Consider the following 16,857-nt stretch of genomic DNA (forward strand, 5'->3'; position numbering starts at 1 on the left):
GGATACTGCCGGAAAGAGCCGAGGCTTCTCCGGAAAGCTCCGAAGGGAGCCGAACACCCCTCCGCCTCCTTCCGGACGGCCCCGAAGCGGTTCCGGAAGTTGCCGAGCGGCCCCGAAGCGGTTCCGGAAAGAACCGAAAGATCTTCCGAAAAGAGCCGAAGCCGCTCGGGGAAGGGCTCGGCATGACTCGGCTGTTTCCGGAGAGAACCGACCCCGCCCCCTTGCCGGGAGAACCCGAAGCGGCTCCGGAAAGAACCGAAAGCGCTTACGGAAAGAGCCGAAGCTCTCCGAAGAGCAGCCGAAGGCGGCCGGCCCGGGCACTGCCGGAAAGAGCCGAAAGAACTTCCGGAAAGAGCCGACGCCGCTCGGGGAAGGGCTCGGCATGACTCGGCTCTTTCCGGAGAGAACCGACCCCGCCCCCTTTCCGGGAGAACCCGAAGCGGCCCGGGCACTGCCGGAAAGAGCCGAAAGCTCTCCGGAAAGAGCCGAGGCTTCTCCGGAAAGAGCCGAAGGGACCCGAACCCCCCTCCGCCTCCTTCCGGACGGCCCCGAAGCGGTTCCGGAAGTTGCCGAGCGGCGCCGATCCCGCATCGCCTCAGAGCCGCCGCCGCCGCTTCCCGCTCCGCTCCCGCCGCCGCCCGCGCCGCCCGCCCCCCGGGGGGGGCCCCGCCCCGCGGCCCCAGCCCGGTTCGGCCCGGCAGGATGATCAAGCTCTTCTCGCTGAAGCAACAGAAGAAGGAGGAGGAATCGGCGGGCGGCACCAAGGGCACCAGCAAAAAGGCCTCGGCCGCCCAGCTCCGCATCCAGAAAGGTGACCGGCCACGGGGAGGCGCTCGGGGCCGCTTCGGGGCGCTGGGGGGGGTGCTGGGCCCGGGGGGGCCCGGCGGGAGCGGCCGGGGGCTGGGGGGCCTGGCGGGCTGGACCATTGCGGCCCGGGGAGGGGGACGGGGGAGAATGGGCTGGTCCAAGTGGGGCCTGGGGGGGGGACATGGGCAGGTCCATAGGACACATGGGAGGGTCCCAGTAAGGATAATGGGCTGGTCCCAGTAAGGCCCCAGTATGAAGAATGGGCTGGTCCAAGTAGGGCCTGGTGGGGGGGGGGCATGGGCAGGTCCATAGGACACATGGGAGGATCCCAGTAAGGATAATGGGCTGGTCCCAGTGTGGCCCCCCTGGGATAATGGGCTGGTCCCAGTATGGCCCCCATGGGATAATGGGCTGGTCCCAGTAAGGCCCCAGTATGAAGATTGGGCTGGTCCAAGTAGGGCCTGGTGGGGGGGACATGGGCAGGTCCATAGGACACATAGGCTGGTCCCAGTAGGGATAATGGGCTGGTCCCAGTATGGCCCCTGTAGGATAATGATCTGGGCCCAGTAAGGATAATGGGCTGGTCCCAGTATGGCCCCCGTGGGGTAATGGGCTGGTCCCAGTAAGGCCCCAGTAGGAAGAATGGGCTGGTCCAAGTAGGGCCTGGGGGGGGGACATGGACAGGTCCATAGGATACATGGGCTGGTCCCAGTATGGCCCCCGTGGGGTAATGGGCTGGTCCCAGTAAGGATAATGGTCTGGGCCCAGTATGGCCCCCCTGGGATAATGGGCTGGTCCCAGTGTGGCCCCTCTGGGATAATGGGCTGGTCCCAGTAAGGCCCCAGTAGGAAGAATGGGCTGGTCCAAGTAGGGCCTGGTGGGGGGGACATGGGCAGGTCCATAGGACACATGGGCTGGTCCCAGTAAGGCCCCAGTGGGGGAACATACTGGTTCCATTAAGGCGAGTGGACTGGTCCCAGTAGGGCCTCTGTAGTAGGAACATACTGGTCCCAGTAGGGCCTGGTGGGGGGGCATAGGCAGGTCCCAGTAAGGCAAATGGACTGGTCCCAGTACAGCCCAGTGGGGTCTCCTACGCTGGTCCCAGTAAGGCTCATGGACTGGTCCCAGTAAGGCAAATAGACTGGTCCCAGTTCGCCCTGCTGGGGGCACATGGGGTGGGGGTCTCATCCCTGGGGCTCCGGGGCTACTGGTCCCAGTTTGGCCCCACTGGGAACACTGGTGGGGAAACGCCGCTGCTCCCAGTACCCCCAGTGGAGGGCACTGGGGAGGCCACGCTGGGCCCAGCAGGGCCTGGGGTGTCCGTGTGTCCCCCCTGAGCCGTGTCCGTGTGTCCCCCCCCAGACATCAACGAGCTGAACCTGCCCAAGACGTGCGAGATCGACTTCTCGGACCAGGACGATCTGCTGCACTTCCGCCTGCTCATCTGCCCCGACGAGGTGGGGCCGGCCCCGTGTCACCCCCTGGCCCCTTGTCACCCCCATCCCCTCCTGCCACCCCCTGTTTCCCCTCTGTCCCCTTGTCACCCCCTTGGGTCCCCAACGCCCCACCCCAGAGTCCCGTGTCCCACCCTGGAGTCCATTATCTGCCCCAATCAGGTGGGGTCCCCTGTCCCCTCCTGCCACCCCTTGTCACCCCCTGTCCCCTCCTGCCACCCCTGTCCCCTTGTCACCCCTGTCCCCTTGTCACCCCCCAGGTCCCCTTGTCACCCCCTGTCCCCGCTTTTCACCCCCCGTCCCCTTGTCACCCCCTGTCCCCTCCTGCCACCCCTGTCCCCTTGTCACCCCTGTCCCCTTGTCACCCCCTTGGGTCCCAACACCCCACCCCAGAGTCCCGTGTCCCACCCTGGAGTCCCTTATCTGCCCCAATGAGGTGGGGTCCCCTGTCCCCTTGTCACCCTCTGTCCCCTCCTGCCACCCCCCATCCCCTTGTCACCCCCATCCCCTCCTGTCACCCCCTGGCCCCTTGTCACCCCCTGTCCCCTCCTGCCACCCCCTGTTTCCCCCCTGTCCCCTTGTCACCCCCTTGGGTCCCCAACGCCCCACCCCAGAGTCCCGTGTCCCACCCTGGAGTCCATTATCTGCCCCAATCAGGTGGGGTCCCCTGTCCCCTCCTGCCACCCCTTGTCACCACCTGTCCCCTCGTCACCCTCCGTCCCCTCGTCACCTCCGTCCCCTCGTCACCTCCTGTCCCCTCCTGCCACCCCCCGTCCCCTTGTCACCCCCTGTCCCCTTGTCACCCCCTTGGGTCCCCAGCACCCCACCCCAGAGTCCCGTGTCCCACCCTGGAGTCCCTTATCTGCCCCAATCAGGTGGGGTCCCCTGTCCCCTTGTCACCCCTTGTCCCCCCTGTCCCCTTGTCACTCCCCGGCCCCTTGTCACCCCCTCTCCCCCCCATCACCCCCTGTCCCCTTGTCACCCCCTTGTGTCCCCAACACCCTACCCCAAAGTCCCCCGTTACCTTTGTCCCCGTGTGTCCTCCTGGGTCCCCCCATCTCTGGCTCTGCCCCCCTGTGTCACTTTGGGGTCTCCCTGTGTCCCCGCACTGTCCCCATGTCCCCACTCTGTCACCCACGTGTCCCCTCAGAACACCCTTGTGTCCCTTGGGGGTCCCCTATGCGTCCCCCCTTTGCCCTGGGGGTCCCCATCTGCCCCTTGCCTGTCCCCGCTTGTCCCTTGGGGTGTCCCTTGTGTCCCAGTTGTCCCCCCCTTGGTGACACCCATCTCTCCCTCAGGGCTTCTACAAGGGAGGCAAATTCGTCTTCAGTTTTAAGGTCAGTCCCATGCCGGGGGGAGCCCCGTGGCCACCAAAACCCAGCCCGGGGCCACCAAGATGGGACCAGTGGCCCCATGGTTGCCACAGGGGCTCGGGGTGGTGGCCACTAAGGTGGGACCTGTGGCCACCAAGGTGGGACCCACAATCACCTGTGGGTGGGAGCGGGAGGCAGGTGGCCACCGAAACCTGATTTGTGGCTACCGGAAGGTGACCGGACATGACTTGTGGCCACCATGTGGGTTGGGAGTGGGACCAGGGGTTGGTGGCCACCAAGATGTCACCGGTAGCCAAGTGTCCACCCTGTGGGTTGGACTAGGGGCTGGTGGCCACCAAGGTGGGACCAGTGGCCACTCTGTAGTGGGGTGGGATGACTTGGTGGCCACCAAGATGCCACCGGGCCACTTGGCACCTGGGGTTTGGTGGCCACCAAGACGGGGCTGCTTGCCGCATCTCCTGCATGGTAGTGACAAGAAACTGGTGGCCACCAAGATGTGACCTGTGGCCACCAAGACGTGGTGAGCAGCCACGTGTCCCCACTGTGCACTGGGGGCTGGTGGCCACCAAGACGTGACCTGTGGCCACCAAGATGTGACGAGCAGCCACGTGTCCCCACTGTGCACTGGGGGCTGGTGGCCACCAAGGTGGGACCTGTGGCCACCAAGACGTGACTAGAAACGAGACGTCCACGCTGTGGGCTGGTGTAGGGGCTGGTGGCCACCAGGACGGGGCTGGTGGCCACAAGCTGTGACCGTGTCCCCTCCCCCAGGTCGGCCAGGGCTACCCCCACGACCCGCCCAAGGTCAAGTGCGAGACGATGGTTTATCACCCCAACATCGACCTGGAGGGCAACGTCTGCCTCAACATCCTCAGGTGGGCCACCAACGCCTCCGGGGTGGCCACCAGCACCTCCGGGGTGGCCACCAGCACCTCCATGGTGGCCACCATCTCCTGTTCGGGTGGCCACCAACACCTCCATGGTGGCCACCAACACCTCCATGGTGACCACTGCCACCAACATATCCAGGGTGGCCACCATCTCCTCCGAGGTGGCCGCTACCGCCTCCATGGTGGCCACTGCCACCTCCATGGTGGCCATCAACACCTCCATGGTGGCCACCATCTCCTTCATGGTGGCCACTGCCACCTCCGGGGTGGCCACCAACATCTCCAGGGTGGCCATCAACATCTCCAGAGTGGCCACCATTTCCTCTGGGGTGGCTACCATCTCCTGTTTGGGTAGCCACCAACACCTCCATGGTGGCCACCATCTCCTGTTCAGGTGGCCACCAACACCTCCATGGTGGCCACTGCCACCTCCAGGGTGGCCACCATCTCCTCTGAGGTGACCACCAACACCTCCATGGTGGCCACCATCTCCTTCATGGTGGCCACTGCCACCTCTGGGGTGGCCACCATCTCCTGTTCGGGTGGCCAACAACACCTCCATGGTGGCCACCATCTCCTCTGGGGTGGCCACCAACACCTCCATGGTGGCCACTGCCACCTCCATGGTGGCCATCAACATCTCCTCTGGGGTGGCCATCAACATCTCCTCTGGGGTGGCCACCATCTCCTGTTCGGATGGCCACCATCTCCTTCATGGTGGCCACTGCCACCTCCAGGGTGGCCACCAGCTCCTCCAGGGTGGCCACCAACACCTCCATGGTGGCCACCATCTCCTTCATGGTGGCCACTGCCACCTCTGGGGTGGCCATCATCTCCTCCATGGTGGCCACTGCCACCTCCAGGGTGGCCATCAACATCTCCTCTGGGGTGGGCACCGTCTCCTTCATGGTGGCCACCATCTCCTGTTTGGGTGGCCACCTTCTCCTCCATGGTGGCCACTGCCAACCAGATGTCCGGGATGGCCACCATCTCCTCTGAGGTGGCTGCTACCACCTCCGTGGTGGCCACCGCCAGCTCTGGGGTGGCCACCAACAGCTCCCTGGTGGCCACAGCTGGTGACACGCGGTTCTGTCCCCAGGGAGGACTGGAAGCCCGTCCTGACCATCAACTCCATCATCTACGGCCTGCAGTACCTGTTCCTGGTGAGCTGGCCCCTGGGGACACCCGGTGGCCCTGGGACACCCTGAGGTGACACTTGGTGGCCTTGGGAATGATCCCAGTGACCCTTGGTGACACTGGGAGACCCCCCAGGTGACACTTGCTGGCCTTGGGAATGATCCCAGTGACCCTTGGTGACATTGGGGGACCCCCCAGGTGACACTTGGTGGCCTTGGGACACCCTGAGGTGACACTTGGTGACACTGGGAGACCCCCCAGGTGACACTTGGTGGCCTTGGGAATGATCCCAGTGACCCTTGGTGACATTGGGGGACCCCCCAGGTGACACTTGGTGGCCTTGGGACACCCTGAGGTGACACTTGGTGGCCTTGGGAATGATCCCAGTGACGCTTGGTGACACTGGGAGACCCCCCAGGTGACACTTGGTGGCCTTGGGATCCCTCCTGGGGGGCCCTGGTGGCCTTGGGACACCCTGAGGTGACACTTGGTGGCCTTGGGATGTCTCCTGGGGACACCTGGTGCACCCATAACTCAGGGTGTCCCCCCATAACTTGAGCCCCCCCACTAATTTGTGGTGTCCCCCTGTAACTTGTCCCCCCCCCCACAATAACTTGGGATCCCAACTTCAGTTCCCCCCAACAACTTATGGTCCCCCCATGATAATTTATGGTGCCCCCCCCAAACTCGGGCTGCCCCCCCATAATTTGAGGTGCCCCCCCATAACTCGGGGTGTCCCCCATTAACTTGTCCCCCCCCCTAATTTGGGGTGTCCCCCTATAACTTGTCCCCCCCCCCCGATAACTTGGGATCCCCCTTGTGATAACTTCAGTTCCCCCCAACAACTTGTGGTCCCCCCATGATAATTTATGGTGCCCCCCCCTAACTCGGGGTGTGTCCCCCAAACTCGGGGTGCCCCCCCCATAACTCAGGGTGTCCCCCATAACTTGAGCCCCCCCACTAATTTGTGGTGTCCCCCTGTAACTTGCCCCCCCCCGATAACTTGGGATCCCAACTTCAGTTCCCCCCAACAACTTATGGTCCCCCCATGATAATTTATGGTGCCCCCCCCAAACTCGGGTGTCCCCCCATAACTTGGGGTGCCCCCACATAACTCGGGGTGTCCCCCATTAACTTGTCCCCCCCCCTAATTTGGGGTGTCCCCCTATAACTTGTCCCCCCCCAATAACTTCGGATCCCCCTTGTGATAACTTCAGTTCCCCCAACAACTTATGGTCCCCCCATGAGAATTTATGGTGCCCCCCCCTAACTCGGGGTGCCCCCCCCAAACTCGGGGTGCTCTCTGTGCCCCCCCAGGAGCCGAACCCCGAGGACCCGCTGAACAAGGAGGCGGCCGAGGTTCTGCAGAGCAACCGGCGCCTGTTCGAGCAGAACGTGCAGCGCTCGCTGCGGGGGGGGTACGTGGGGGCCACCTATTTTGAGCGCTGCCTCAAGTGACCCCCCCCCCCCCAAAACACCGGGGACACCCCCTGGGGATCCCCCCCGGGGACACCGCCCCCCCCTATTTATTGCCCCCCCGGGGGGGCGGGGGGGGCCCCTCCCCCTCCTTTTGCTGCCCCCCCCCCTCCTCTCCCCCCCGCCCCGAGCTGCTCGGGGGTGATTAAAGGCGACGGTGGAGCCGCCTCTGACTGGTGGTTACTGGGGAAACTGGGGGGGGTACTGGGGAAACTGGGAGGGGGTACGGGGTAAAGTGGGAGGGGGTTACGGGGTAAACTGGGGGGGTTACGGGGTAAACTGGGGGGGGGTTACGGGGTAAACTGGGATGGGATGGGGGGTTACTGGGGAAACTGGGGGGGTTACTGGGGAAACTGGGGGGGGTGGTTACTGGGGAAACTGGGGGGGGTGGTTACTGGGGAAACTGGGATGGAATGGGGGGTTACTGGGTAAACTGGGGGGGGGGCTACTGGGTAAACTGGGGGGGGGCGTTACTGGTTACACTGGGATGGAATGGGGGGTTACTGGGTGAACTGGGGGGGGTTACGGGGCAAACTGGGATAGAATGGGGGGTTACTGGGTAAACTGGGGGGGGTTACTGGGGAAACTGGGATGGAATGGGGGGTTACTGGGTAAACTGGGGGGGGTACTGGGGAAACTGGGATGGAATGGGGGGTTACTGGGTAAACTGGGGGGGGGTACTGGGGAAACTGGGGGGGGTACTGGGGAAACTGGGATGGAATGGGGGGTTACTGGGCAAACTGGGATGGGGGTTACTGGGTAAACTGGGAGGGGCTGGGGGGGGTCACTGGTTACACTGGGATGGGGGTTACTGGGTAAACTGGGAGGGGCTGGGGGGGTTACTGGTTCCACTGGGATGGGTGTTGCTGGTCAAACTGGGATGGGGGGGGGCGGTTACTGGGTAAACTGGGATGAGCAGCGGGGGGCCAGTGTGGGCTGGGGGCACTGGGTCACCCCAGGGCTCCCAGTCCCCCCAGTTCCAGTTCCCCCAGTTCCCAGTTCCCCCAGTTCCCAGTTCCCCCAGTTCCAGTTCCCCCAGTTCCAGTTCCCCCAGTTCCAGTTCCCCCAGTCCCAGTCCCCCCAGTTCCCAGTTCCCCCAGTTCCAGTTCCCCCAGTTCCCAGTCCCCCCAGTTCCCAGTTCCCCCAGTTCCAGTTCCCCCAGTTCCAGTTCCCCCAGTTCCAGTTCCCCCAGTTCCCAGTTCCCCCAGTTCCAGTTCCCCCAGTTCCCAGTTCCCCCAGTTCCAGTCCCCCCAGTTCCAGTTCCCCCAGTTCCCAGTTCCCCCAGTTCCAGTTCCCCCAGTTCCCAGTCCCCCCAGTTCCAGTCCCCCCAGTTCCAGTTCCCCCAGTTCCCAGTTCCCCCAGTTCCAGTTCCCCCAGTTCCCAGTTCCCCCAGTTCCAGTTCCCCCAGTTCCAGTTCCCCCAGTTCCCAGTTCCCCCAGTTCCAGTTCCCCCAGTTCCCAGTCCCCCCAGTTCCAGTCCCCCCAGTTCCAGTCCCCCCAGTTCCAGTTCCCCCAGTTCCCAGTTCCCCCAGTTCCAGTCCCCCCAGTTCCAGTTCCCCCAGTTCCCAGTTCCCCCAGTTCCCAGTTCCCCCAGTTCCCAGTTCCCAGTCCACCCAGTTTCCTCTGGCTCTGATGTCCCAGTTGCCCCCAGTTCGCTGCTCTGCCCAGCCCAGTCTGTCCCAGTGCCCCCCATTGCATCCCAGTGTCTCCCAGTATCCCCCCCAGCACCCCCGGGCCACCAGGGGTCGCCTCGCCCCGGCGGTGCCGCTCTGGCCGCCCCTCTCGGCGTTTCCGCACTTATGTGGCCGCTCTGGCCGCTTCTTCCCGCTGGTTTGTGACCGCGGGGTGGGCGGGGCCGTGGCGCCCGGCCCCGCGTCACATGATCGAAAGCCGGGTGACGTCACGAGGTTTGCGGAAGTGCGCGGGACAGAGCGGGAGACGCGGAAGGAACGAGGTGAGGAGCGGGGATCATAGAGTTCAGCGGGGAGGGGGTAGAGGGGCCCGGGCCCGGAGGTCATGGTGGGGCGGGACGGCAGAGGGGCCGGTTACCGGGACGACCATAGAGCCAGGGTGGGGGCTAGAGGGGCGCAGTATCGGTAACACCACAGAGAGGAGCGGGCCAGAGCGGCCGGTACCGGGGTGGTACAGGGGGAGGAAGCCGGGCCCGGGATCATAGAGAGGCCCCCGGACCTCCGTGGGGGGATAGAAGGGACTCCCGGGGAGGGGCCGCCACCGGCGCCGCGGGAGACCATAGAGTCGTGGATCCTCCGGGGGCGGGAGGGGTCCCCCCAGACCATAGAGTGGGGCCTAGGCCGTGCAGGCACCCCGGAAGTGTCCGCCTCGGCTGGCGATTGGCTGGGCTCCCGTTGCCATGGCAAAGGGGCGGGGCCTGGGGGTAAACCAGGGGGGGTGTCCAGGGGGGACAGGGGCTCTGGGACAGACCCCACGTGTCCCCCCGTGTGTCCCCATGTGTCCCCATGTCCCCCGTGTCCGTGTCCCCATGTCCCCATGTCCCCTGTGTCCCCATGTCCCCTGTGTCCGTGTCCCCATGTCCCCCGTGTCCGTGTCCCCATGTCCCCCCGTGTCCCCATGTCCCCTGTGTCCGTGTCCCCATGTCCCCCGTGTCCGTGTCCCCATGTCCCCTGTGTCCCCATGTCCCCCGTGTCCGTGTCCCCATGTCCCCCCGTGTCCCCATGTCCCCTGTGTCCCCATGTCCCCCGGGTCTGTGTCCCCATGTCCCCCGGGTCTGTGTCCCCATGTCCCCCGGGTCTGTGTCCCCATGGCCTCCATACTTGTGTCCCCATAATGGCCACATCCCTCGTGTCTGTGTCACCCACCCCCATCCATGTCCCACCATGTCCTGTGTCCCCCATATCCGTGTCCCATTATGTCCCCATGTGCCCCACATCCAGCTCCCCATGTCCCCGTCCCCCCATGTCCCCCATATCCCCGTCCCCATGTCCTCCATATTCATGTCCCCATATCCCTGTGTCCCCCATGTCCATGTCCCACATGTCCCTGTGTCCCCCATATCCATGCCCCCCCATGTCCCCATGTCCTGTGTCCCCACGTCCCCGTGTCCCCATCTCCCTTGCATCCCTCCCCTCCCACTGACTTCCCGTCCATGTCCCCCACGTTCCCATGTCCCCCATATCCATGTCCCACATATCCCTGTCCCCATATCCATGTCCCCACGTCCCCATGTCACCCATATCCATGTCCCCATGTCCCCCATGTCCTTTGTCCCCCATATCAATGTCACCATGTGCCCCATATCCATGTCCCTGTGTCCCCCATATCCGTGTCCCCATGTCCCCCATATCCCTGTTCCCATATCCACGTCCCCATGTCCCCGTGTCCCCCATGTCCAAGTCCCCACGTCCCCATGTCCCCCATATCCCTGTCCCCATATCCACGTCCCCATGTCCCTGTGTCCCCCATGTCCACGTCCCCATGTCCCCCTGTCCCCATATCCACGTCCCCATGTCCACATCTCCCTGTCCCCCATATCCACGTCCCCATGTCCCCCATGTCCACATCTCCATGTCCGTGTGTCCCCCATACCCAAGTCCCCATGTCCCTGTGTACCCCATATCCACATCCCTATGTCCCCCATATCCCTGTCCCCATGTCCACGTCCCCATGTCCCCCATATCCCTGTCCCCACGTCCCCCTGTCCCCATATCCACGTCCCCATGTCCCCGTGTCCCCCATATCCACGTCCCCATGTCCCCCATGTCCACGTTCCCACGTCCCCATGTCCCCGTGTCCCCCATATCCACGTCCCCATGTCCCCATGTCCCCGTGTCCCCGTGTCCCCCACGTCCATGTCCCCACGTCCCTGTGTCCCCCATATCCCCGTCCCCACGTTTCCGTGTCCCCCATATCCCCGTCCCAATGTCCCCGTCGCCATGTCCCCGTGTCCCCCGCTGACCCGTCCCCATCCCAGCGGTGCCATGGAGCTGCTGTTCGGGCGGCGCCGCACGCCGGAGGAGCTGCTGCGGCAGAACCAGCGGGCGCTGGCGCCGTGTCCCCCATGTCCCCATGTCCCCATGTCCCCGTGTCCCCGTGTCCCCCATTGACCCCGTGTCCCTGTCCCCATCCAGCGGTGCCATGGAGCTGCTGTTCGGGCGGCGCCGCACGCCGGAGGAGCTGCTGCGGCAGAACCAGCGGGCGCTGGCGCGCGCCACGCGGGAGCTCGACCGCGAGCGCCAGAAGCTGGAGGCGCAGGAGAAGAAGATCATCATGGACATCAAGAAGATGGCCAAGCAGGGGCAGATGGTGCGGGCGGGGACACGGGGACGTGGGAACGGGGATATGGGGGACATGGGGACGTGGATATGGGGGACATGGGGACATGAGGACGTGAACATGGGGGACACGGGGACGTGGGGACGTGGATATGGGGGACACGGGGACGTGGGGACATGGGGACGTGGATGTGGGGAACATGGGGACATGGGGACGTGGATATGGGGGACACGGGGACGTGGGGACATGGGGACGTGGATATGGGGAACATGGGGACATGGGGACATGGATATGGGGGACACGGGGACATGGGGACGTGGATATGGGGGACACGGGGACGTGGGGGACACGGGGACACAGGGACATGGGTGTGGGGGACATGGGGACGTGGATATGGGGGACACAGGGACATGGGGAACATGGGGACGTGGATGTGGGGGACATGGGGATGTGGGGACGTGGGTGTGGGGGACACGGGGACATGGGGACGTGGATATGGGGGACATGGGGATGTGGGGACATGGGGACGTGGATATGGGGGACATGGGGACATGGGGACGTGGGTGTGGGGGGACACAGGGACATGGGGTCATGGATATGGGGGACATGGGGACATGGGGACGTGGATATGGGGGACACAGGGACATGGGGGCATGGGGTCATGGATATGGAGGACACGGGGATGTGGGGGACATGGGGACATGGATATGGGGGACACGGGGACACGGGGACATGGGGACGTGGATATGGGGGACATGGGGACATGGGGTATGGGGACATGTGGACATGGATATGGGAGACATGGGGACATGGGGGACAAGAGGACACGGATATGGGGGACATGCAGATGTGGGGGACATGGGGACATGGATACGGGGGACATGGATATGGGGGACATGGTGGGACATGGGGTCACGGGGACATGGTTATGGGGGACATGGGGACGTGGATATGAGGGACATGGGGACATGGGAGATATCGGGACATGGATATGGACGACATGGGGACAAGGATATTGGGGACATGGGGGATGTGGTGGGACCGGGGGCCACGCTGGGACACGGGGCCACGCTGGGGACCACCCACGTCCCCCCAGCGGCTACAAGGAGACTGGGAGACGGTTGAGCCGGTGACGGGTGGCCCTGAGGGACACTGGTGACCTCCTGGGCGACCTGGTGGCCACTGAGCGTCCCCTCCCGGCCGCTCCGGTGGTGGCCCTGGGGGGGTCAGGGGACACTGCGGGGGGGCTCAGGTGGCACTGGGGGGGTCAGGGGACACTGAGGGGGGAATCAGGTGATATTGAGGGGGTCAGGGGACACTGGGGGGGGCTCAGGTGACATTGAGGGGACACTGGGGGGTGGCTCAGGTGGCCCTGGGGGGGTCAGGGGACAGCGGGGGTCCCGGTGTGAGCCGTGTCCCCCGCCGTGTCCCCAGGACGCGGTGAAGATCATGGCCAAGGACCTGGTGCGCACACGGCGCTACGTGAAGAAGTTCATCACCATGCGGGCCAACGTGCAGGCCGTGGCGCTCAAGATCCAGACCCTCAAGTCCAACAACTCCATGGCCCAGGCCATGAAGGGCGTCACCAAGGCCATGGCCACCATGAACCGCCAGGTGGGTGGCCCTGGGGGGTCCCCAAGGCTGGAGATGCTGGGACGTGCTCTGTGGGGGCGTCCTGGAGAACGTGGCCACCATGGGATGTCCTGGGGTGGCCATGGGATGTCCTGGGGTGGCCATGGGATGTCCTGGAGAACGTGGCCACCATGGGATGTCCTGGAGAATGTGGCCACCAGGAGTTGTCCTGTGGTGGCCATGGGATGTCCTGGAGAATGTGGCCACCACGAACAGTCCTGGGTGGCCATGGGATGTCCTGGAGAACATGGCCCTGGGGTGGCCATGGGATGTCCTGGAGAACGTGGCCACCATGAATGGTCCTGGGGTGGCCATGGGATGTTCTGGAGAACGTGGCCACCATGGGATGTCCTGGAGAACGTGGCCACTATGAATTGATCTGGGGTGGCCATGGGATGTCCTGGAGAACGTGGCCACCATGATGATCTTGGGGTGGCCATGGGATGTCCTGGGGTTGCCATGGGATGTCCTGGAGAACATGGCCACCATGAATTGATCTGTGGTGGCCATGGGATGTCCTGGGGTGGCCATGAGATGTCCTGGAGAACGTGGCCACCATCAGTTGTCCTGGGATGGCCATGGGATGTCCTGGAGGATGTGGCCACCATGAATGGTCCTGGGGTGGCCATGGGATGTCCTGGAGAACGTGGCCACCATGAATGGTCCTGGGGTGGCTATGGGATGTCCTGAAGAACGTGGCCACCATCAGTTGTCCTGGGGTGGCCCTGGGATGTCCAGGAGAACGTGGCCACCATGAATGGTCCTGGGGTGGCCATGGGTTGTCCTGGGGTGGCCATGGGATGTCCTGGAGAACGTGGCCACCATGAATGGTCCAGGGTTGCCATGGGATGTCCTGGAGAACGTGGCCACCATGAATTGATCTGTGGTGGCCATGGGATGTCCTGGGGTGGCCATGGGATGTCCTGGAGAATGTGGCCACCATGAATTGTCCTGGGGTGGCCATGGGATGTCCTGGAGAATGTGGCCAACATAGATTGCCCTGGGGTGCCCATGGGATGTCCTGGGGTGGCCATGGGATGTCCTGGAGGACGTTGCCACCGTGGCCACGGGGCCATCCCGGTGTCCCCGTGTCCCCGCAGCTGAAGCTGCCCCAGATCCAGAAGATCATGATGGAGTTCGAGAAGCAGGCGGAGATCATGGACATGAAGGAGGAGCTGATGAACGACGCCATCGACGACGCCATGGGGGACGAGGACGACGAGGAGGAGAGGTGGGACACGGGGACACGGGGGACACGGGGGGACAGGAGGACGTGGTGGGACACGGGGGGACAGGAGGACGTGGTGGGACATGGGGACATGGGGGGACAGGAGGACGTGGTGGGACGTGGGGACACGGGGGGACAGGAGGACGTGGTGGGACATGGGGACATGGGGGGACAGGAGGACGTGGTGGGACGTGGGGACACGGGGGGACAGGAGGACGTGGTGGGACGTGGGGACACGGGGGGACAGGAGGACGTGGTGGGACACGGGGGGACACGGGGGGACAGGAGGACGTGGTGGGACATGGGGACATGGGGGGACAGGAGGACGTGGTGGGATGTGGGGACACGGGGGGACAGGAGGACATGGGGACACGGGGGGACAGGATGATGTGGGGGGACAGGAGGACGTGGTGGGACGTGGGGACACGGGGGGACAGGAGGACATGGGGGGACACGGAGGGACAGGAGGACGTGGTGGGGACAGGTCAGGTGACATTGGGGGGGCTCTGGTGACACTGGGGGGGTCAGGGGACACTGGAGGGAACAGGGGGACACCAGGGGCATCTGGGGACAGTTGGGGGGTCAGGGGACATTGAGGGGGTCAGGGGACACTGGGGGGGCTCAGGTGACATTGGGGGGGGTGAGGGGACACTGGGGGGGGCTCAGGTGACATTGAGGGGGTCAGGGGACACACGGGGGGGGGCTCAGGTGGCCCTGGGGGGGTGAGGGGACACTGTGGGGGTGCTCAGGTGACATTGGGGGGGCTCAGGTGACATTGTGGGGGGTGAGGGGACACTGGGGGGGTCAGGGGACACTGGGGGTCCCGGTGTGACCCGTGTCCCCCCGTGTCCCCGTGTCCCAGTGACGCGGTGGTGTCACAAGTGCTGGACGAGCTGGGGCTGAACCTGACGGACGAGCTGGCCAGTGAGTGGGGGCGCGGGGGGACACGGGGGGATTGGGGTGCCCGGGGGGTGTTTTGGGGGGTATTGGGGTGTTTTGGGGGGTATTTGGGTGACATGGGGGGTGAATTGGGTGTCCAAGAGGGTGTTTTGGGGGGTATTTGGGTGTTTGGGGGGGTATTTGGGTGTTTTTGGGGGGTATTTGGGTGACATGAGGGTGGTTTTGGGGGTATTTGGGTGACTTAGGGGGTGTTTTGGGGGGTATTTGGGTGACATGGGGGGTGAATGGGGTGCCCTTGGGGTTGTTTTTGGGGGTATTTGGGTGTTTTTTGGGGGTATTTGGGTGACATGGGGGGTGTTTTGGGGGGTATTTGGGTGTTTTGGGGGGTATTTGGGTGACATGGGGAGTGTTTTTGGGGGTATTTGGGTGTTTTGGGGGGTATTTGGGTGACATGGGGGCTGAATGGGGTGCCTGGGGGGGTGTTTTGGGGGGTATTTGGGTGTTTTGGGGGGTATATGGGTGCCCAGGGGGTTGTTTTTGGGGGTATTTGCGTGTTTTGGGGGTATTTGTGTGACATGGGGGGTGTTTTGGGGGATATTTGGGTGCCCGGGGGGGTTATTTTGGGGGGCATTTGAGGGGGGGGGACGGTGACCTTTGCCCTTTGCCCCCAGCGCTGCCCCCGCCGGGGGGGTCGCTGGCGGCGGGGGAGGGGCGGGCGCCCGAAGCCGCCGCCCCATTGGCCGACGCCGACGCCGACCTGGAGGAGCGGCTGAAGAACCTGCGCCGGGATTGACCTCTGACCTTTGACCTTTGCTGCTCTGCGACCCGCCCCCCCCCCCCCAATTCCCCAATGACCCCGCGGTGACCTTGGAGCTGACCTTGACCTCCGGTGACCCCTGCGGTGACCTTTGACCTCAGCCAACAGGGACTCGTGCCCTCCTGGGCTTGACCTTGACCTCCAGCCTTGACCTTTGACCCGCCCTGGGTTGGGGGGGGCACCCCAGACACTAAGGACCTTTCACCCCCCTCTTTGGGGTATTTCCCCCCCTCTTTGGGGTATTTGCCCCCCCCAGGGGTATTTGCCCCCCCAGAGCTCTTTACCCCCCTCTTCCTATTATTTGCCCCCAAATTTGGGACATTTTGGGGGCGAAAATCCTCAAATTTTGGACATTTCGGGGGGGGGGGAGCTCCCCAAATTTGGGACAATTTGCGGGTAAAAATCCCCAAATTTGGGACATTTTGGGGGGGAAATCTCCAAATTTGGGACAGTTTTGGGGGGAAAATCCTCGAATTTGGGACATTTGGGGGGAAAAATCCCCAAATTTGGGACATTTTTTGGGGGGAAAAGTTTCCACATTTGGGACATTTTTGGGGGGGAAACGCCCAATTTTGAGACATTTTTTGGGACAAAATCCCCAAATTTGTGACATTTTTTGGGGGGAGGGGACATCCCCATACTTGGGACATCTTGGGGGGAAAATCCTCGAATTTGGGACATTTTTTGGGGGGGAAAGTCTCCACATTTGGGACATTTTGGGGGGGAAATCACCAAATTTGGGACATTTTTTGGGGGGGGGGAAATCTCCAAATTTGGGACATTTTTGGGGGGGAAAATCCTCGAATTTGGGACATTTTTGGGGGGGGAAATGCCAAATTTTGAGACATTTGGGGGGGGGGGATCTCCAAATTTGGGACATTTTGGGGGGGAAAATCCCCAAATTTGGGACATTTTTTGGGGGGGGGGAAATC

The 16,857-nt window shown here is 63.7% G+C and overlaps 2 protein-coding genes across 2 annotated transcripts; both read left to right on the plus strand.

Annotated features, from left to right (window-relative positions):
- Window positions 1-539: 539 nt before the first annotated feature.
- Window positions 540-7,265, plus strand: UBE2M (ubiquitin conjugating enzyme E2 M). The gene is made up of 6 exons (XM_082077328.1): window positions 540-811; window positions 2,170-2,264; window positions 3,560-3,598; window positions 4,367-4,470; window positions 5,585-5,648; window positions 6,940-7,265. The coding sequence occupies exons 1-6, from the start codon at window positions 703-705 to the stop codon at window positions 7,078-7,080; spliced, it is 552 nt and encodes a 183-aa protein (XP_081933454.1). The 5' UTR covers window positions 540-702; the 3' UTR covers window positions 7,081-7,265.
- A 1,703-nt stretch (window positions 7,266-8,968) lies between these two features.
- Window positions 8,969-16,597, plus strand: CHMP2A (charged multivesicular body protein 2A). Its single transcript, XM_082077327.1, has 6 exons — window positions 8,969-9,051; window positions 11,204-11,378; window positions 12,783-12,962; window positions 14,081-14,211; window positions 15,071-15,132; window positions 15,780-16,597. Exons 2-6 carry the CDS (start codon window positions 11,211-11,213, stop codon window positions 15,899-15,901), a joined length of 663 nt encoding a protein of 220 aa, XP_081933453.1. The 5' UTR covers window positions 8,969-9,051; window positions 11,204-11,210; the 3' UTR covers window positions 15,902-16,597.
- Window positions 16,598-16,857: the final 260 nt, after the last annotated feature.

This window comes from Streptopelia decaocto (assembly GCF_964273445.1).
Source record: "Streptopelia decaocto genome assembly, contig: HAP1_SCAFFOLD_198, whole genome shotgun sequence".
Classification (NCBI taxonomy): Eukaryota; Metazoa; Chordata; class Aves; order Columbiformes; family Columbidae; genus Streptopelia; species Streptopelia decaocto.

Bases quoted from the DNA above. Each gene is read 5' to 3' on its own strand.
- UBE2M (XM_082077328.1), top strand. From the start codon at position 703: ATGATCAAGCTCTTCTCGCTGAAGCAACAGAAGAAGGAGGAGGAATCG. The intron at 812-2,169 runs GTGACCGGCCAC...GTCCCCCCCCAG, and splicing joins CCAGCTCCGCATCCAGAAAG to ACATCAACGAGCTGAACCTG. The intron at 3,599-4,366 runs GTCAGTCCCATG...CCCCTCCCCCAG, and splicing joins AATTCGTCTTCAGTTTTAAG to GTCGGCCAGGGCTACCCCCA.
- CHMP2A (XM_082077327.1), top strand. From the start codon at position 11,211: ATGGAGCTGCTGTTCGGGCGGCGCCGCACGCCGGAGGAGCTGCTGCGG. The intron at 14,212-15,070 runs GTGGGACACGGG...CCCGTGTCCCAG, and splicing joins GAGGACGACGAGGAGGAGAG to TGACGCGGTGGTGTCACAAG. The intron at 15,133-15,779 runs GTGAGTGGGGGC...CTTTGCCCCCAG, and splicing joins CCTGACGGACGAGCTGGCCA to CGCTGCCCCCGCCGGGGGGG.